This window comes from Protopterus annectens, chromosome 4.part0 (genome assembly GCF_019279795.1).
Source record: "Protopterus annectens isolate FY-2018-M chromosome 4.part0, PAN1.0, whole genome shotgun sequence".
NCBI classification, from domain to species: Eukaryota; Metazoa; Chordata; order Ceratodontiformes; family Protopteridae; genus Protopterus; species Protopterus annectens.
Window position 1 is genome coordinate 456,301,956 of NC_056733.1, and position 22,528 is coordinate 456,324,483.

General features: G+C 42.5%; 1 protein-coding gene across 1 annotated transcript in view; it reads right to left on the reverse strand.

The window, feature by feature from the left end:
• LOC122799370 (proline dehydrogenase 1, mitochondrial-like) overlaps positions 1–22,528 on the reverse strand; it is a 972,876-nt gene that overhangs the window by 150,682 nt on the left and 799,666 nt on the right. Inside the window, exon 11 of the mRNA XM_044068377.1 lies at positions 13,705–13,880. Coding sequence (XP_043924312.1) covers positions 13,705–13,880 — 176 coding nt within the window. The remainder of the gene's footprint in view (positions 1–13,704; positions 13,881–22,528) is intronic.

The window sequence follows — 22,528 nt, forward strand, 5'->3', positions numbered from 1 at the left end:
GACCAGTAAGATAACATGTTATTTTACAAAAAAACTTTATAATCACATACACTATAAGTTGTTATACTGGTATATGTATGTTTTATTTACTTTGAATATGTATAGCACTTTAAATGGCATTCCAAATTGCATAAAAGCACTTTAAAAGGCATAAAGCACTTTAAATAACTAATTTTACAAGACAATTGATTGATTGTTTAATTACTTAATAAGCTGGCTTGACTGCCAAAAGTTTGTATAAAATAGCGAATGGCTCTTAGAAAAATCATATCTGAGGAAGCGTAGTTTATTCTACGCGAAAGCGCTCATATTTTTATCTTTTGTACTGCAATAAAAGAAGTTTACTTTGGATTACAACGGAGGTGTGTTTCCTTGTGGTGATTCCTTCTGCAATCTGCTTTATCAGTTACCTGTTCTACTTTTAGGAAGGCATCTTTAATTATCAGCAACAGTTCTCATTTATTCGTAACTCCAGACAAAGCAAGAGAATAGACTAATCCAAATAATAGGTTGACTATACCTGCCATAGTCTCTAAGTCAATAGAGGAAAAAAACAAGAGAACACTCAGCCAGTGAAACAGGAACTCCTTTCGGTCCACTAGGACTGGGGGACGGAGGGTGAGACACAAGAAAGAAGGCGAGATGAAGACAACTAACATGGAGCATTATGGTAGGTACATAACTTCTTTATGTTAAGTTGTCTATCTCGCCTTAGTTCTTGCTGGTTGGGACAGCGTCCCTAGCACCTAACATCCTGGGTGGCGGCTCAGTGGAATAGACTCTTCAGAACAGTAGAAACAAAGTCAGCTCTGCTCCTGGAGACCATATCCAAATTGTAATGAGAAATAAAGGTATGAGGGTTTGCCCACGTGGCAGCTGCACAGATAGAATCCATGGGCAACCTGGACTGGAAGGCTACAGAGGTGACCAAGGCCCTAGTAGAATGACCTTTTGGTTTAACAGGTAACTCTGTGTTCCGTAACTGATAAATGAAAGTAATAGTGTGTGATAACCATCTCGACAAGGTTACCTTAGAAACTGGGAGACCTTGTTTGCCTAAGGCATAAGAAAGGAATAATTGGTCCGACTTCCTTATTTCTTTAGTTCTGTGCAGGTAAAAACGCAATTGTCTATGGATGTCCAATTGGTGTAGTCTGTACGCTGCCTTGTTGGTATAATTAGGGAAAAATACAGGAAGATCTATAGATTGGTTTAAATTATTTTCTGAGCAGACTTTAGGAAGAAACGAAGGATTAGTCCTCAGAGCAACCCTGTCTTTATGAAAAACCAGGTAGGGAGGACGAACACATAGTGCCTGAAGTTCAGAGAGGCATCTGGCTGAAGTAATAGCTACCAGAAAGAGTGTCTTCCAAGACAGAAACTTGATGGAGCAGGACGCTGCTGGTTCAAATGGGGGCAGAATTAAGGAAGTTAGGACTAAATTAAGGTCCCAAGGAGGAGGGGGATCTCTCACTGGAGGCCTAAGAAGAGTTGTCCCTCTCAAAAAAGCTTTACAGAGCTTATGAGACATAATGTTGGAATTTGACAAGCCAACATGAAAGTTAGAAATGGCTGCTAATTGTACCCTGATCGTAGCGGAAGCAGACCTGGAGTGAAACAGATGTGCTAGGAATTCCAGAATTTTGTGGACTGGGGCTGAAAAGGGATCCACATTCCTAGCCTCTGCCCAACAAGAGAAATGGTTCCATTTGCTAGCATAAGTTTTCCTCGTTGTAGACTTATGAGAGGAGACGATAATCACACGGACTGCTGGGGAAATGCTAGGAAGCCTGGCTAAGGTTGGAAGTGGAGCAACCAAGCTGTGAGCTGGAGAGTTTTGAGGGATTAATGCAACCCGCCTGATTGATGAACCAGGAGGTCTGGAATTGGGTCCAGAGTCCAGGGCTGATCGAGAAGGTAACGGTGCAGGAACGGGAACCATATCTGTCGAGGCCAGTAGGGGGCAATGAGGATCATTTTGCAACCCAACGATATTGCTTTCTGTATAAGTTTGGGTATCAGGGGGAAAGGAGGAAAGGCATAAAAATGTCCCTGGTTCCAATCATGGACTAGAGTGTCTCTGGGTATGTGACCCAGAAGCAGAAGAAGGGAGAAGTAGTTGCTGCATTTGCTGTTGAAGGGGGTGGAAAAGAGATCGCACAAGGCTGTCCCCGTTTGCGGAAAATAAGATTCGCAACTTCCTGATTCAGAGACCACTTGTGAGGCATGGGGATAGCTTTGCTGAGCCTGTCCGCTATGACGTTGGATCTCCCAGGGATGTGCGTCGCAATCAGAAGACGTTGGGAGGAAATCGCCCACAGCCAAAGTCTGAGTGCTTCTCGACACAGGGGGTAGGATCTGGTTCCGCCTTGCTTGTTGATGTACCACACCACTGACATGTTGTCCATTTGAATAGCAATGGTCCTGGAAGGAAGACAGTCTACAAGGGCTTGCAATGCCAGGAGCACGACTCTCATTTCCAGGACATTTATGTGCAGATGGTACTCGTGAGGTTACCAAGTGCCTTGGACTGTCCTGCCCAGATAATGCCCCCCCCCACCCTATCAGGGAGGCGTCTGTTGTCACTGTGGCTACCGGAGGGGGTTGTATGAAAGGTCTGCCCTGAGTAACTAGTGGGGAGACCATCCACCAAGAAAGATGTCTTTTGCATGCATCCGTGATCATGATCATGTGAGTCATAGGTAGCTCTTGGAAACACCACTGCGTGAACAGAAGCCACTGAAGAATTCTCATATGAAAGCACGCTAGTGGGATTAGAAGAATGGCTGCTGCCATGGAACCCAGAGTTTGAAGGACGTACCTAACTTAGATCCTTTTGCTCTGCATTAGAATTTGTACTTGCTGATGAATTTCAGACACTCTTTCTAGTGGTAGCCTTGCAAACATTTTCCTTGTGTCTAAGTCTGCTCCTATGTAAGTGATATATTGACAGGGTGACAAGGCAGATTTTTTGGAATTTATTGTAATGCCTAGCTGGGTACAGATTGTGTAGTCCCGCGCTTGTAGGAGTTGATGCCAGGTGGTAGCAGTGAGGAGCCAATCATCTAGATATGGAAACACTTGGAATCCTTAACGTCTCAGGTGAGCTATACATTTGGTGAACACCCTGGGGGCTGTGGTGAGACCAAAGGGCAGAGCTCTGAACTGATAATGATTGGCCCCCAGCCGGAAGTGAAGATATCTCCTGGAGTGCCTGTCCATCTTGATATGGTAGTACGCATCCTGAAGATCTATCGAGCACATCCAATTGTCCTGACCCAGAAAGGGTAGAATGGACTGTAGCGTGACCATCCAAAACTTTGTTCTTTGTACAAACCTGTTTAGTCTGCTGAAATCCAGAATCGGTCTCCAGTCCCATGTCTTTTTTGGTACTAAAAAGAACCTTGAGTAAGTTCTGGATCTGTGCTGGTATGCCGGTACTTCCTGGATGGCTCTTTTTTCTAGCAGTTTTGAAACTTCTATTACTGCTTGCTCCTTCAGATTGGGTGGAACATCTGGAAGGGTCTTCCTTGACTGCAAGGAGGGGGTTGATGGAAGGGAATTTTGTAACCTCCGGATATAATAGACCGTACCCATTTGTCTTGTGTTAAACTTTGCCAGGCTTTTGGGTACAGTGAAAGTCTTCCCCCGACTGCCTCCAGAGGTGAGCAGCCAGGCAACCCTTCAGGGTACTGGAAGGGCTTATCAGAGAAAGATTCTCTGTTGCCCTGGTTCTGCGGACCACCTCTGCCACGAGGGCAGCATCTTATTATTATTGTTTCCCCCTCTGCCTCTGGAGGAAAAATCACTACGTATATCGGGCAAGGCTCCCTGAGATTTACGGAACCACATCTTCCCACTCTTGGGGTAAGGTCTAGAGGGAGTGGAAAAACAGAATCCCATGGAAGAAAGAGTCTTGTCTTCTTGCTCACATCTAGTCAAAGTGTCTTTCACCTGTGGTACAAAAAGAAAGGAACCATCAAAGGGGGTGTTGGTGAAGGACGCTTGAAAGGGTTCCGCAAAGTTACACAGCCGCACCCATGTATGCCTCCTAAGGGCCACACCCATACCTGCGGCTTGACTCACCCCATCGGCTGCATAGGAAATGAGCCTCATGGAGGAGTTAACAACAGAATTAAGCATCGCTAGCTGGAAAGCTACTTTGGCTTGTGCTCCCTCAGCTATTGGATCTTGGAGGGTATCTCCGAGCTCTTTAAAGAGATCCCTTTGAAGTTGTGTAAAATGAAATAGGTAGTTCAGTGACCTCATGGAGAAGGATGCTGAAGTGAACATTCCCTTCCCGTATCTGTCCATCATCCTAGACTCCTTGTTTGGGGGATGGACAGATGAAGTGGTCTCCGCTAACTCATTTTTGCTGGCTGCTGCTACCACCATGGCATCAACAGGAACACCTTTAGAAAGGAATTCTTTATCCTGCGGCACTGTAATAAATTTACCAGGTCTCCTAGGAATTGGTTCCACTGTATCTGGAGCTGAGCAAGCCTTTCGAGCCACCACAGCCATAAGTGGATTGAAAGGCGGAGAAACCCAGGAGGTGGAAGATCGGGAACCGAAAGCAACCACAAATACAGACTCATCTTCGGTAGGGGCTAGGGGATTCCAGTTCCCCCTCTGCCTAAGCATTTCCAGGAAGTCCGAGAAGGAAACATCTTCAGAGGGGGATCTTGGGGACCCTTCCGAATCATCTAAGTCTGTATCAGAAGTGGCAGACTCAGGGGAATCAATGTGCTTCCTCTTACACTTCTTCTTCTGACGGGGCTCCTCTGAGTGATCAGGAGAGGACTTGGAAGAGGAGGAAACACCCAATGGGGTATCCTGGAGCATCGGTTCCCTACACTTAGGGTCTGGAGGAGGAGCAGAGGTTGGTGCAGGCATTATAGGGGAAGGAGCTGATGGTGCTGAAAGTGGAGCTGACTCAGAGGACAGCACACTCCGCATGACCTCAAAGGCACCCCCGCCATAAGGCAAAGAAAGTTCTGGTTCCGAAGAAATAGGAATCTTTCTCCACACTGAGGGGGATGGCTTTGAGGCCGATGTTGGAGCCGAGTTCACCTGCGCCGAAGCTCCGAGAGGGAGAATGGGGTCAGACAAGGGTCCGATGCCACTTACCCCCGCGGAGCCGATGAGGGAACCACGGTGCCCAGATCCCTCGATGGAAGGTACCACCGAGGGAATGGGAGCCGACGTCGGAACCGAAGCAGATAGCGTTATAGGAGTCGACGGTTCCACTAATCAAACCCCAATGAACTCCGGCTCTGAACTCATTGGAGTTGGAGGAGGAACATCGAGAGAAGTGGATGGAGCAGATACCTGTTGAGGAGGGATGGACAACAATTTAACTAGTGCCTGCTACTTTACTGACTACTCTCTCCACATCATGATCTGACAGTCTAGAGGATCGAGAGGGGTGAGAGGATCGGTGGCTACGCTCACTTTGAAGTAAAGGGGACCGAGGAGCTGAATGCACTGACTCTAAGGAAGGGGACATCAGCCTCTTGTGGCTCCATGATGGCTCTGTAGCCGACGGGGAGGTTGTCTTGTCGGTACCAGCCGGAACCAACGTTGAAGGCAAAGCCTGTACCGAAGTCGGCTCCGAAAGTGGAGCCGACGGCTTAACAGATTTAGGGGAATTCACTGGCTGTGAACTCTTGGCCTTTGAATCCTGGGGTTTTAACAGACCCCTAAGAATCAACTTATTCTTCCTCTCCTGCAGGACTCTTGGATTAAAGGCATGGCAAATAGAACAAGAGTCCTGCAGGTGCACAGCGCCTAAATAATAAACGCAAGAAGTGTGCCCGTCTGTCAGAGACATTTTCTGACAGCAGGAGTCACACTTCTTAAACCCAGAAACCTTAGATTCCTTGGACATGCTGTACTGGAAAAAAGGAAACTAACCAATTTAACACAGACAATAAGAGTAAATACTCAGACACAAAAAAACACACTAGTACTATCTAAGAAGGATATAGATAAAGGTTTTTTTTTTAAAGGTAATAGGATAGCCTCTAATTTAAATGGCTAACCTAGAAGAAAAACAATAGGAAAGCCTCTAAGTTAAATGGCTAACCAGGGGAAGGGGGGAGGGGTAGAGAGAACTCTCTAATTTAAATGAGTTCTACAAAAAAGGGGCACTATAGAAAAAACAGTTAACTACAACAGTAACAACACTATCGCTAAAATAAAACAGAAAGATACTAGAAAAGTAAAATTCTAGAGAGAATTTACACAAAAAGTTACAAAAATACAAGCCTGAGCCAGAAAAAACGACAACCTCGCAGCTGAAGCGGCAAACGAGATCTGGGTAGCTATCACTGGGCATTATGGGATAAGGGGTAGGCTTGAGCCAGTAAACAGCTCTCGAGCTATTGAAAATGGCTGAGTCGGAGCTGAGGATCGGCTCCGATCCCAACCAGCAAAAAAGAAGGCGAGACAGACAACTTAACATCAAATCTAACTGTCCATGTGTGAATGCTTGCATAGGTTCATAGGTTCATAGGTTGGTACTAGGCTATCAGCCCTAGGGCCTGTACAAGCCTAGCCATAACAATTCCCTGGCTATTTCTTCCCACACTATTTACTTCCCTGGACCCCTGTCTAGCAGGGCGACTGACGTGATCCCTGGGGTGAATTTCCTTTCTCCCATCCAATCGTCAAGGTTCCTTTTGAAGAAGGCAAAAGAGGCACTCTGCTTGACATGTACGGGCAATCTTTTCCAGAGTCTGGGGAGTCTCTGGGTCAGGAACCTATTCCTCCAGCATGTTTTGTTTATAGTGATGACAAGGTTTAGATCCCCAGAGCATGTGGCTCTGAGGGATTGGGATTTCTTTAAGTGTAGCATGTCCCAACAGCTCTGGGTTTGACATGGCCTTGTATGTTAAGCAGAGATCGCCTCTGAGTAGACGATGCATGCATGTTCTGAGTTCATCTACACCGTCAGCATTGCTGGGACTGGGTCAAGCACAGTTCATTGTAATTGTGCATCTACTCTTTGCCAGAAAATTCACTAAACAGCAGATCAGATCACCTTTTCTCACCCTAGGATGGGCAACCTACCACTGGTTGCTCACTCCCAGCATGACCTCCAACAATTCATCCATCACTTAGGTTGCTATTTAAATCTGGGGTGCCAGGTCATAGTCTGGGCTTCTCTTTAGCCACAGAGACTTTGCAACTCCTACAAATCTTTGCTTTGGACTTTCTTGCAAAAGGAGAATCATTCAGTTTCCCCTTGCAACTTAGTCGTGGAGTGCTGCCACTTTTCTTGTTGAAATCATCTTTCTTTTTTATTTTTGCTTCTAATGCCATGGCCTATGGCCTCATTAGTATAGTTTACAATTACATTTCTGTTACTGCACTTTTTCAGTCTGCTTCTGTTATTCAGTTCTGCCTAAGACACAGCCTGCCCTTGGCATACAGTTTCCCTGTCCATCATACCTTTCTCCAGTGTCCTACTAGCCCAAACCTTACTGCCTAAATCAAGCCCATAGCCACCAATTAAAATCCTTGATCCTCTGCTTCCTAATGTTCTGGCCAGTAGGTATATTTACATACCAGAACCCTGAACCTACCTGGCTCTCCTATGTAATGGTCAATTGTTCTTGTATACTTTATAATATGTGGCCATTTACGTTACCTCCACCTAGAATGTTTTGACTATATGTTTTCTTTTTCAGAAAAAAATCAGGGACTGTTCTTGCGGCCACATGACTTATCCTTTCCTTTTTCTCTTCACAGTGCCTTAGGTGACAGAATTGTCAACAGCAGTGCTCTGTCTCCATGCTATTTGCTAGTACTTTTCCCCTCCAACCCAGAAGATTTGTCATTGTTTGTTTTCACAGTTCTGTCTTACCTATACTGGTCCTCTTTTTCTCAGTATGCTGCCTAGGCTATTTCTTCTCCTTCCATTTATTCTTGAGTAAGGCCCATATATTGTCCCCAAGCTACTCCTATAAGTCCCACCTCCCTTATTCAGCCCTCCTGCAATGATCCATCTCTCATTCTGCTGATCTTCTCCTTTCTCTTTGCCTCCACCTACACTGGCATCAATACATGTGGTTCTAAATGTCTTTCCTCCTATGTTCTGTCACTCTGAATCTGTGTGTCCACGCCTATGTCGGTCTCTTCTTTACTTTCTCTAACAGTGTTTGTGTTATCATTGCTTCGTTTTGTACATTTTTGACCAGCTGGGTTGATTTATCCCTTCAATTCTAACTGTATGTTTTTCCCCCACTGGCTCTCTTATTCCTCTGTTTAGTCTGAACTCCCAAACATGTCCCCACTTTTTTTTTTTTTGTTTTTTCCTTCCTGACTGTCATACGTTTGTCAAGCTGTCACTAACAAACTCATCTTCTGATACTTTAGTGCCACTGTAATAACTCCTGGGCCCCCAACTCTAATGTACCCATTCTCTTTCAGTTACTACATCTGTCTGTTCTGTAGTGGTCCAGCAGACAAAATACTGGCTTGATCCTGGAACACTTAACCCAAATCACCCATGCTTTAATTTTTGTGCCCATCATTAGTAGTTCTTGCTGCCGTTGTCTTGGATTTCTTTTTACTAGTATGCCTGGTATCTGTATGCTTCTGCAATGAATACATGCTAACTGGTGTTGACTGTCTTAAATGCATGCTAAGGAGTGCTATGGCATGGTGTGAACAGTATGGACAGCTTATCACTGGAGACAAGGGTGTGCCGCAGGGCTTTTATCAGCACAGCAGGTTGTTATGCAATCTTTATTCCTGCAAGCAGCATTAAACTCTAATGAATTCATTAATGAAGGTGCTTCATGCGACTGTAGTCCCCACTACCAACTACAATACAGCTTAGTGGGTTCTTCTGCTGTACCACTTCAGGAGAAAGGCACGCTATAATTATCCTTTCCACTTGATCATGACCTATGAATCTAATGAGCTGCTTCACCCTGGTCATCTTCTAAGGTGGATCCCAGAACAATGATCTCATGTGAATGTTTCTCTTGGCACACCCAGCAGTGCTTCCTTCTGCTCTTTTCTCACCACTGGCTCCCACTAGTGTAACTTGAAAATGTATTACGTAACATATACCCTGTTGCTGCTCAGCCTCTGCCTTAGTGAACCAGACATAAATATTTTGGCATGGAAGTTTACTTGTTGGTCCTTTTGATCAGAATAGTTAATGCATATGCAGGCATAATTACACCTCAGATTACTAGTCTTTTTTCCCTCTCTCACTCTTTCTTCTGCTAACAGAAATCTATTTTCTTTAGCAAGCACTTGTAAAGTGCAAATTCAGATTTCATAAAGCACACAGCTTCTGCATGTATTTCCACTTAGCTTGCAACTTGTTCATAATAAGCTGGTTCTATTTTGTTTCAGACTATAAATTACTGACCCAGCAGTTTCTTCTCATACACATTTTATCTGTAAATATTTCATAAAATAATCAGGTAACAGAGCAAGCAGTATTATCTCATTTCATTATAGGAACATTTTTTTAAATATTTTTATTAATACTTGCATATCACCTATTTACTCTTTTGTAAAGTCTTAAAGCAGACAATATATGTTTCTTGTTAAAGTCATGACTGTAACGAAACAGGTTTATTTTGTTCTTAGAATCTGATATGGTATACTGTTATTTTATTTTAAACAAAGGCACTTTTTTTTTTTTTGCCAACTTGAAACATCTGTTTTCAGCAAGATAGTCATGTAGCTGTGTAACAAGCAGATAGCACTGTGATGTTTAATGTTTTCTATGCAAATCTGTAGCATTACTTTGTCATTGCTTTTTTCCTAAGAATTCAAATTATGCAGTCACCTTCCCTGGGGGATATTTGGAGGACTACAGTCTCAAAATCCTAATTTCATTTTTCTGCAGAACCATAGCCGGATCCAGCACTAGGAGACCAAGGCAGTTGCCTAGGGCCCACTGGTTAGTAGGGGCCCAATGGCTGGGTACTGTCACATTATTTCTTTTTTAATTAAAAAAAATTGTGTGTTTCTTATGGGCGTTCTTTTTTTAGAATGCCTTCTGTGTCCAGTTGCAGCAATTGCTGCATCTGTGCATATATCGCCACACAAGTCTATTGCTTGTTTATGTCTTCTGTTCTGCACATGCAAAATTTAAATGTAAGACACAACGGTGTGTGTGTAAGTACAAGGCAATAGTTTTTTGCTTCAGTGGACAAGTACAAGGCCAAAGTAGTAGTTTCCTGGTATGTGTGTGTGTGTGTGTGTGTGTGTGTGTGTGTGTGTGTGTGTGTGTGTGTGTGTGTGTGTAAAATGTCCTAGTTACGGGTATCAGTTTGTGAGTAATTTGCCCAGGCTCAAATCCCTGTACCTTTGTTACAGGAAAAAAGAGCCTAAATCCCCTACCTTAATTACCAAGTCACTAAAGAAATTACGTTTTCAGGTGCATCTTGAAGGAACGGAGCTTTAGGTGTATTTCCAAGGAATTGTTTCAGGTGTATTTTTCAAGGAATTGTTTCAAGTGCATTTTTTAAGGAATTGAGTTTCGAGTGCATTTTCAAAGAATTGTGAGAGAAAATAATTTTACTGCTTCTCATGCTAAGTCTAGTTACAGTTTGCAACTGTTTTGTTTAGGAAATTGTATCACTATTGTACTATTGAATTGAAAAGTATTTTTAGTAGCACAATAGGTAGCATATTTATTTTGATGCAGAAGGCTGTGGGTTCTACTCCCACAACATATAGATGGATTGCTGATACTGTATTGTACTTTAAGGGTGGTGGGGTGCTACAGTCCTGAGTATGTCCTCCTTTGGATGAGATGCCTAGTAACTATGAACTTGTTATCAATTTACCATCCATTCCTTATTGCAATATTACCAGCTTACCTTTTTTAATGTAACATAGGCAATTTATTCTTCAAGGGCAGCAGGCACTTAATTTGTAGATGAAACACTGAAATATAAAGTTGTTTGCTAGTAGCAACTTCTTCACTAGTTACCGATCTCGTTAATGTGGAATTATTCAGATGACTTTTACTTCTGCAGAGATTGTGCATATTGACTGATATTACTCGATTGTGATGATAGAAGTTTGAGTGGCATTTTATGGATGAAATGTTCTGAGTTGGGGAGTTCTGTGATTATTATTGGTTCGTACATTTTGTTTCACTGCTTACTGGAAAAATGTTCAAAACTTCAAATTTTCAACATGTTTTAACAAGTGGTGCTGTATTATACAAGGAATATAATTTAATACAATAAAGAGTGAATTTAATACAATAAGGAAGGTGAATCAAAGAAGTCATGTATGCTTGCATGGTCATAAAAACGCGTGCAAGGGGCTTATGATTTGAAAACAGCCCAGAAGTCAACTTTATCTGCCAATGGCCACATGCATTTTCTTTGAATGTGAGTTTCAATGCAGTTTCAATTAATGTGAGTTTCAAGGGCAGAGAAGTTTTAATGCTAAGTCTGTTTTCATTGTGAGACTGTATTGCTTGGTTTAGCACATGTCTATCAGTGTTTGTGCTATAAAATTTGAAATAAAAGTTTTAAATTAAATCCAAATATTTGCAATCATTATAGAGGTAAAGCAGAAAACAGTATACACACTGAGAAGTTTGAATGGTGTTTATGGTAACCGGGGAGAAATAGCCAAGTAATGGCACAGTAGAATGGCTGTGAGGGGGTTTTATGGCTGGTGGACTGCATATGGGGAGGGCCCCGATCCATTGTTCTTGGTCTAGTTCCCATTTGACCATGATCTGTCTTTGAATTGGTCTGGTACCTTACTCGCTTGAAGTTGTGATGGATGTCAGACTTATATTTTTCAAAGATTACACAGTTCATAAATTTTGTTTCATTTTTTTGTATTAGGAATAAAATTTACAACACGTCTCATTTTATTTGTATTACATAGAATCTCTCATTAAATTCACATTTACTTGTAGTATTTTAAGATTCAACCATTTGTATGCTGATAAAAACAGTTAATCTACTGGTCCTGATGTTTCTTTCTATGTGCATTTATGTCACTGCATACTTAGTTATTGATCTATCTTTTCAGTACAGGAAATGCTTTTGGTAAGAAGTTTTCTAATGCAGGTAACATTTCATATAACATAGCAGCAGGGTTTCTCGCAGATTTATTTATAATGGAGTTATCTTTTTCCAAAGGAGCTATACAACTTGTACTGTTTTGATTAACAGTCCTTACAATTTCATTGCCAGTGTCATCTTGTAGAAATCATCTCTTCACTGCAGCAAATCCTTTATTTAGCTTATTCAATAAATACAAAAAAACTTTTAAAGACATGGATAAATACTTGCTACAAATGCACAGAAAAGAATTGCACATTCGTAAACTATCTAACGCAGCACAACTGGTTCTAGGAAAAGTGGACAGGCTGTGACTAAGATCAAGACTGAGGAAATGAATTTCCAAATGAGTAGTTGATAGTATACAGAGCCTTGTGGTGACGGTAACAATGTCAAAATGAGGAAAATGACTAGTGGAATCCCAGAAATGGTTAGTCTTGTAGCTAGTACTCTTCAGAGTGTTTGCTTTAGATAGATCTGAAGGAATAAAAAGCAAGTTTAACCTCTTCTCTGATGACACAAAGTAAGATGCAGCATTGGAGGAGGAGGAAGAGGGTGGATAGCCCAAGACATTTTTATTATTTATTTTATTTATTTTACATCTGTTGACCGGGAGTAGTCCAACTGAGCTAAAATTGGCATTTTTCAGTGGAGGCCTGGGGGGGCCTCATAAAAATATTTGGAAAGCTTAAGGAAGTGGGCAAAAAGGTGGAATTTGAGGTTAGAGCTGAGAAATGTGAATTACTAAACCTTGCAAATCTGGTGTAAAGTGCTAGCTGGGGAGATCTGCACCTGATGGCAAAAAGAACAAGAAGAAAACTGGCAGTGTTACTTACATCTAGATTAGACCACAAGAGCAGAGTGAAAGAGCACTGGTAGTACCTAACAGAGTGCTGGAATATCACCTTAGGGGGATAGACTCCATAGGAAAAGAGGTAATTCTCCTACTATGATAGGCTCTGGTCAGACCATCCCCTCAGTAATGTGTGTAGTTCAGGAGGCAACACAAGGAAAGGGATATAAGGCTGACTGAAGTACAGTAGAAAGCCATCTGAAGGCTGTATGGGATCAGTGGGCATGGATATAAACAAAGACTAGAGGAGCTACAGCTCTCTTTAATGGATTTCAGAAGACAAGGCAGATATGCTAAAGGTGCAGACTTTCATGTCAGGGATATAAGAAAGGGTTATTCAGAAGAAAAGGATAGATAAAAGGGGAAGGAGGTACAGGCAAAAGACTTATGAGACCAACAACTACTTAGATTTGCAAATGTTCCAATTCAAAGACAGGACTGTGGACCCACATAATGGACTACCACAATGGGTGGCAAAAAGAAAATCCAAAGAAGCATTCAAAACGGCAGGGGACAACTGGAGAAGAGGTGAAAGGAGAAGGGAAATAAAAATGGAAGGTATGTAAAATACTGAACTTAATTAAAGGGCAGACTAGGTATTCTTAATGTCTCCTTCTGTCATCAAGGAAAAGCAATGTAATGTAAAATGCCTTTTTATGCTTGAATCAAGAAAGCTCCATATGACGCAGTTATCCCTATAGCTATCAGAAATATTTAATTTTCAGTATGTTTATTTTCTAAGCTGCAAACCATAAATTACAACTAGTACCACTTACTACTTACCTGTGGTACATTTCATTGGTAGCTTCATATGCTGGATTGATGGGATCCTCATAGCCAATTTCAGCAGCCCTAGTCCTCTCTTGGTCCATGTAAGCACCTCGAACTAGCTTGGCACCAAAATGCCAACCCTCACGCCGAGATAACTCAATATCTACTGTTACATTGTCATAAGCATCCTAGGAATTCATAAAAAAAGGAAAAAAAAACTGTCAAGCAAATTAAATTAACTTGCAGTGCATTCCAAAGAATTGAAATAATTTTTATATTATAGTTAATGAATATGAAAATACAGATGTGTAATCAAACTCACCAAAAGAGTAAATGTTTCAGAATGAGAATCACTGGCACAGTACGATCAGTTATCACAGGGAAATTACTGCAGAATGATCACTACCCTTCTAAAATGATTTCTAGAGCTTTTGTGGATGTCCCCAGAGTAAAGCTGGACACATCCTTTACATAAAGAAATATTATTCTGATATACAGATACAGGGAGAAGCATTTTGCATCATTTTTCAATCTTTTTCTCAGAGGAGTCTGCTAGTAAGTATGCCCTGGCTAGTGGCACACAGTGTCTTGTCCTCTAGTAAAATTCTTGGAGACCGAAGCCTAATAGTTGGTAGGTATGTTGCTTCCTGGGCCCCCACATGTAGATACAACTGGCTATTGGAAGATCACAGGCCAATACACTCAGTAATGACTTGGCTAGTCCTTCATTTTCTGGTTTATTTCCTAGATTTTCTCTCAGCTGGTGTGAGGCTTTATATTCCTCCACCGCCCAAACGTTAAAGCAGTGGAAGTATGAAGGCTTATTGGGGAAAGAGGGAGGGAGGCAGCCTATGTTGAAACAATGATCTTGTTGCTCAAATATCTACTCTTATGGCCAGTTTGCTAACACAATATTCAATGCAAGGATCACTGCTACAGTATAAATACATATTCAAGAAATAATGCAAAGATAATTAGGTGCACCAAAGAGTGATGGTTGTCAAAACATTCCATAAAGGACACCAGAAATTAATCTTACCTGATTCTGGACAGAATCCCAGCTTAAACTGCTTTAGTAAGGTTTGTATATAAGTTCATGTCCCTGCCACTTAAAAATCTTTTGCTGACATATTCCTGGAGAAGGTTGCAATACTGTGTGTCACATTGGAAGAATGGACTCTTATGACACTCCAAATTATTTCTATTATTTTAATAACTAACAAAAACAGATGCAACTGGAGAACAATTTAGAATGCATTTGCTTGGAGACTAACCTACCCTTCTTGGCTGGCATGAAGTTTACAAAGAGATAGTCTGACTGCCTAAGATCCAGTTGTTCTTGTTATACAGTATCTGAGATATACATGAGCACCTGGCAAATTATATCCTTTCTCACCTGCTCTGAGAGTACAGATCAAAAACAAGCAACTATACAGTTTCAATATCAGATCACAGGCCACCTTGAACATAAAGGAAAGGTTAGTCCTAAAGCTCACTCTGTCCTTATACACTGTATTTAGCTTTACTCATGAGGGTGTTTACTTCAGAAATTCATGCTGAGGAGGCAGCTATCACCATAGAAAATGTTTACCACAGCTGGAGCAAGTGTGCCACTGAGAAGCCTAGTTAAAAATGGACCAGAGTTAGTTCTTCAATGCCAAAAATAAGGACCCATGGAGAAGGCAACGTTTTTATAGCTGGGCTTCTAGTGCAGAAGCCCTCTCAGAAACTACTTTACAACTGCATGAGAGGACAAGGTTGTGGTCTATAGGGAAGCATGTAGCAGTGCTTCAAATGTGCAGTTTAATAGAAGCATAAGAAGCATCATCCAGGAAAAGCATTGCAAAATACTTTGGTACCTACATAAGTCAAAGAAGAGTCTGAGGTCCTCTCTTTTGCAGGCACACCAGAAGGAGAACCTCTTCTATTTATATTAGTAAGATTTTTAGCCACCTATTAAATGGGTAGGATGGTACAGTGGTGCAGCGGTTAGCACGGCTGCCTCACAGCAAGAGGTTCTCTGGTTCGATTCTCGGCTGGTGTGTCTTTTGTGTGGAGTCTGCATGTCCTCCCTTCATTCGTGTGGGTTTCCTCCAGGTGCTCCGGTTTCCTCTCACATTCCAATGACATGCAGTAGGTGGATTGGACACTAAATTTGCCCTAGGTGTGACTGTGTGCATGTACGTGTGTGGTGCACCCTCTGAGGAGGGTTTGGCCTAGGGCTAGCAACCTGATCCCGTTAAACCCATACCTGCTATGGAAACGAGTGCTGAAGGGTGCTCGTAGCCTGATGTGCTGAATGCATGGGAGTGAATACAGGATCTAGAATCCAGGACTAAATAGGGAACACCTCCTCAGACAACTGGCATTGAAAGAGTATAAGGTTGTGAGCCCCCAAGCTGCCAACCCTATGCTTTTCAAATTAAAGTGCACCAATGACCCCCTCTTCCTGGTATAGGAGGGTGAAGAGTTGTGAGAGCTGTAAGTGCTCTCTTCTTGCAAAATGTGGGGAACTGTGGTTGTAATCAGTTGAGAAGAGATACCAGAAGAATTCTGGTTTGATCTGCTCTGCTATACTGCTGCACCCTCTTACTCACGTGTGGTAACCCTACACATATGAAAAACCCTGTCCCCAACAGTACCAATAAGCAAGACACTCACACACTCACTTCACATAGAATAACACACAGAAAGCACTAGCTATACTCCTTGTGATGACCGTGCCCTGGTCCAGAAATCAAGGAGCCTCAATCCTCACCACTGACACCAGAGAGGGTGAGTCCTAGAAGAGGAAAAGATACCTAATACACACAGTAAAGCACAATTTCCCTTAAGTGCACACAGAGATCACAGTCAGTCTGGGGCTGGTTGCTCCTTTGCTCACCAGGTCCCCAATAAGACTCCCCACTGGCACAGCTATAGTGTCCAGGTCTCAGCCTAGCTGGGCAAGCTAAAACATCCGGTACCCTCTCTGTCCAACCAGTGCTTCAAGTCCCTGCCAAGTAGCTGACACACCACACACACACTTTGAGAAGAGGTTATACAACCACACAGACCCACTTGGGAAAAGGCTGGCACAGGTTTTCCAGCTGTGCCCCTATTACCCAGACCATACGGTAGTAATTCCTGCCACCACCAAGCTAATATTACCAGCTTCTAAAAGGACCTTAAAAGGGTGTCCAATTATTACTGTGCAATATTATTATCCAATTGGTAATGTGATTGTTCAGTCTAGGCTTAATTTGGACTGACTTAGACAGTAAAATCTGTAAATAAGTAATGTACTTTAGAAGTTAAATTATCTCTACATAAACCGGCCACAGGTAAAGGTTTTTAAAATATTTAATAATAAATAATTAAAACACAAGACAATAATACTACACCACAGAGATATCTAAGAGTTCAAAGATCACACAGAAACCTAAAACAATATCGTAGGAAAGATCTGATTTCAAAGAAAAATACTTAGTCTAACTTTCTTCTAAGTTTAACTATTCCTAAAAGAAATCACAGTGCTATTATCTTACTTACATACATAAAGAGCAAGCAGTGCCGGGTTAAATGTCCAAGATTATGCTTGGTTTAGTTTTCCTTACAGCAGATGTCAATGTTGCAACAATCTTGAAGTTCACATTTTACAGTGTTTTTTTTTTTTTTTATTTAAAAACACAAGCCTGTATTTTACATTTATTTATACAGTTGATAGAATTATGTATCAAATTCTATTTGACTAGGCTGGCAGCCTTGCACCCATCTTCCTCCAATCTTCACCCCCCCCCCCCGGGAACTCAATCAAGTTTTTCAAGTGCCCCTTGAGAAACATCGCTTGAGAGTGTCAGGTCTGTCTGGGTGTACCTCACCTCATTTCCTGTCTTGAGAGCCCATCTGCATTGGCATTGCTACTCCCACTGCGGTGCTGCACTGACATATCATATGCTTGCAACCCGAGGCTCCATCTTAGCAACTTGCCATTTTGCTGACTGGCTCTGTTTAACCATGTTAGAGGGTTGTGATCTGTCATCACAGTGAATTTTCTTCCATACAGATAAGGCTGAAGTTTTTGTAGTGCTCACACTATGGCTAGACATTCCTTTTCTACTACTACATAGCATTCTTCCCTGGGTTGGAGCCTATGACTGAGATAAACCACTGGGTGCTCTTCTTCCTCTGAAGAAATATGGCTAAGTACAGCCTCCACCTCATAGTTTGAAGCATCCACCTGCACAACAAATTCTTTGCTATAGTCTGGACTGGCTAACACAGGGGGTCCTCCCAAAGCTTTCTTAAGCTTCTGAAATGCCTGCTCACAAAGTTGGGTCCACACTACCTTATTTGGCCTGTTCTTCCTTGTCAGGTCTGTGAGGGGAGCAGCTATGGTACTATAATTGGGAACGACTCTCTCTGTAGTACCCTGCAGTCCCTAAGAATGCCCTCACCTGCTTTTTGGTAACAGATGCAGGCCATGCCTGAATAGCTTCCACTTTGGCAGGTTCTGGCCTTATCTTACCATTCTCCACTCTATGTCCTAGGTAGGAGACCTCTGCCATACCCACCTGACATTTGCTTGGCTTAATGGTCAACCCTGCCCTCTGTAGTCTGCCCAGCACCTCCCTGACATGCTGAAGGTGCTCTTGCCAGGAATGGCTGCAGATGGCAATATCATCTAAGTAAGTAATGGCAAAATTTCCTGCTCCTACTAGGATATGATCTAACAGAAACTCGCTGTTTTTCAGCACAAAGGGCATCTTTGTGAACACATACAACCAAAAGGAGTCACAAAGGCTGACCTCTCTCTAGCACTGACAGTCAAGGGCACCTGGCAGTAACCCTTGGTAAGATCAGTGGTGGTAAGATACTTAACCCCACCCTGCTTTAGGGCTTCATCTGTCCTAGGCATGGGGTAAGCATCTGACTCTATGTGACTATTTAATTTCCTGTAGTCCACACAGAACCTGGTGCTGCCATCCTTCTTTGGCACCAGCACCACTGGGGAGGCCCAGGGACTGTTGAACTCCTGAATTACCCTTAATTCCAACATTTCCTTTGTCTCCTCCCTCAGAGTCTGTTTGACTCTCTGAGGTACCCTATAAGGGGCCTGCCTAATAGGCCTTTGGGTCCTGTATCCACTTGGTGCTGCACCAGATGGGTGCACCCTGGTTTTCCAGTGAACATGTCCCCAAATTCCTGTAACACTGCTGGGATTTATCGAACCTGGGTAGGAGATATTCACTGGGACATTGCTATACCTTCCGCTGAAGTGTCAGTCAAAGCTTTACTGAGGAGATCAGTCACCAAATCTCCCTCAGACTCCTCCTGCAGTCCACTGCAAATACTCAGCACAAGGCCTCCCTATCATGGTAATGGTAAGGTTTTGTCATGTTAACATGGTACAATTTGTGCTCCTCCTCCTGCCTAGCAGTTCCACCATGTAGTTAACATCACTAACCTTCCTTACCACCTTGGATCTGGAGAGAAAGGGAGAAACCAGCCCCAAACTGATTGTGATCTCTGTGTGCTCTTACAGGAAATTGTACTTTACTGTGTGTGTACTTGTTATCCTCCCAGTGTGGATGCCCCTCACTGGTGCTAGTGGTGAGGATTGAGGCTTTTTGATTACTGGGCCAGTGCACGGACATCACATTCATAAGTTCTTTATCTGAAGTTGTTGTTTTTATTTGATCTTCAACCTGAGGGACAGAGTCCCCAGCTACCAATAAACCCTGGGACGACGTCATAGAAGGATGTTCTGGAGCATGGCTGAACCAAAGGATGCCCTGCCCCTGGAAAGAATGTACAATTTATAATGGGAGATAAAAGTGTCCAAGGATGCCCAAGTAGCAGCAGGGCAGATATCATCTAAGGAGACCCTGGACCAAAAGGCTGCAGAAGCAACAACAGACCTGGTGGAATGCTCCTGGAAATGTCCTGGCGGAGATAACCCTTTGGATCAATAGGCCAACGAAATGCATTCAGAAATCCATTGAGCAATAGTAACTTTAGAAACTGGCTTACCAAAGAAAGGTTTAGAAAATGAAACAAAAAGTTGATGAGACTTACGAAAGGATATTGGTCTATGTAAATAGAAATACAGCTGTCTATGAACATCAAGCAAGTGCAACTTGTACTCTCCCTTATTCCGGAAATTTGGAAAGAAAACTGGCAAATTGATGACCTGGTTAACATTAGACTCTAACGTCACCTTTGGTAGAAAGGATGGATTAGTAAGCAGTGACACCCTAGCCTTATGGAATACCATATAAGTGGGGTTGACAAGACAAGGCTTGGATCTCAGAAACCTTCTTGGCTGAGGTAATTGCCACCAAAAAGGCAGTCTTCCATGACAGAAACTGAAACAGAAACTGCAATTCAACCGTGGCCTCTGGTTTGAAAGGAGGAGAAAACACGGTCTGCAACACCAAGGTGAGCTCCCAAGGGGGCATTGGTTCCTTAACCAGAGCCCTGAGGAGGAAGAAACCTTTCAAGAAGGACTTACAAAGTTAGGAATAAGCCAAATAAGCTGAATTCTAGCCTATGGGAAAGCTAGAAATTGCTGCCAATTGTACCTTAACTGTAGAGAATCTAGCACCATGATTAAAAATATCCTCCAAAAACTCCAAAATGCACAGAACTGTTACAGCAAAAGGATTCAGGTCATGTTGAGAAGCCCAGATCAAGATATGCTTCCATTTACTCAAATAAACCTTCCTGGTAGAAGATTTGTGAGCTGCTACCAAGATCTTCTTAACAGGAGAAGACAGCCCAGGAGTCCTAACTATCATGGGAACTGGAGCAGCCAAGTCATGAGCTTCAGGCTGACTAAGTCTGGGTGAGGGATCCCTGAGATATGTGTGATCAGATCCGGAACTGGATCAAGCATCCAAGGTGGACACAATGCATGATACCACAGAGAGGGGAACCAAACTTGGGGAGGCCAGAAAGGGCCAATGAGCTCCCCAGCTGTCGAGCTTTCTGAATGAACTTGGATATTAGAGGAAACAGAGAGTAAGCATACAGTAAACGGAAGGGCAAAGCATGAACTAGAGAGTCTCTGGGGGACTCCCTCAGAGGGGGGTGCAGAGCAAAATACTTGCTGCACTTTGTGTTCAAAGGAGGTGAAGGGATTGCAGCAAGGCCGACCCTACTTTGGAAAGATCTGCTCCTCTACTGAAACATTCAGAGACCACTCATAAGGGATCAGAATAGACCTGTTGAGTCTGTCCGTTAGTATACTGGACTCACTGGAATGTACTTTGCCACCAGAAACCAGCTGGTGGAGATCACCCACTCCCACAATCTCATGCCTTTGGGACAAAGGGGATAAGATCTGGTGCTCCCTGTTTGTTATGTATCAGACTACTGACATATTGTCTGTCTGTATGGCAATAGTCCCCAGAGGAAGAAAGGCATGGAGAGCTTCCAATGTCAGAAGCTCCGCCCTCATCTCCAAACACACTGATATGCAGATTGGTCTCCAGAAAGGACCACTTGCCTTGGACCATCCTTCCCATGCACTGCCCCCTCACCCAAGCAAGGAGGTATCCATGGTCACTGTGATCGCAGGGGAGGGAAGAACAAACGGACGACCCTGAAGGAGGTCCAGGGATTGAAGCCACCAAAGAAAGGAGTCCCTGTAAACATGTTGTGAGATTTGACATAATCTGCTTTCAGCAGTGAACAAGTTAAAAATTGCTTTCAGCGGATTTGTCTGAAAATGTAAAACAAATACTCTGCTTTTCAGTGTGGTACAAAGTGCACACAGTTTAAACTCTTGGCAAAAAGCATAAAGCTTGGAATTCATTGTTATTAGAAATCAGAAGTAAAATATTTTATCTTTATAAACTATGCAGTTTGTGAAATGTATTATCTACAAGCAGGTCAAGACGAACTCTTGTATGCAGCTGTGTCTTGTCAACAGGACATGCAAGATAAGAGCAAGGCCGAGGAGTTATTCTTCAGGAATGGAATGTTTGAAATATGGGAAACAAACTGTCAGCAGACCAGCTTCAAAGGAAAGACTTATTATTCTGGCAAGTTCTCTAAACTGCTGATGCAGGCAAGAAAGAGATTATAAAGTTTGGACTTTTTCTTTTGTATGAGGGACATTGATTCTTACAGTCATGATGCTGCAAGCTGAAGTACGGTTTTGTTACATGTGTATCTTTTATTGTTATACTAGATGTTACTTTGTATGCATTAAAGGAATTTAATATCAGACTGAACCAGCTCAGTTGCCTTAGCTGAGTAATGGTACAGACTACCTTTTAGTGTAGTAACATCAATTTTACAGTGGCGAGACCAGGCCAGTTCAAACAAATCAGGGAGGTGAGACCTGCAGAGGTGCCTATCACAGTGTGATATTCCTGCACATTTCTTCTTTTGTGTCGACTTTTTTTTCCTACTACTTCGTGCATTGCCTGGTGGATGGAACAACTGCGGTGCAGTATAGAGCAGTACGGTAATTTCTCTTCAGTTGGTGAGATACGAAGAGGGGATTCCACTGCCAATCCTGCCTTCACCAGCAACTAGTGACTAATAGCAGAGAATTCTTCCACAGATGATCTTTGTGTCAAGACTGGCCACCTTGTCTTGAACATTTGTGGTAAATATTTTCTTCTGTTTTTCTTTTAACAATGAATGCAATTCATAAAAATGCCAAGAAGTGCACTATTTTACTGTTAATGTATCTAAATAATATGTAGATGTGTGGAATTATTTAAATACTTAGTATAAGCAGCATATTAGCATCTGTAAGTCTTTACTACATTGGGCAGAAGTGTCACAGAATGTACAAAAATGTTTTATTTAAATGTTGCTTTTAGCATGCCTTGTCATAAAC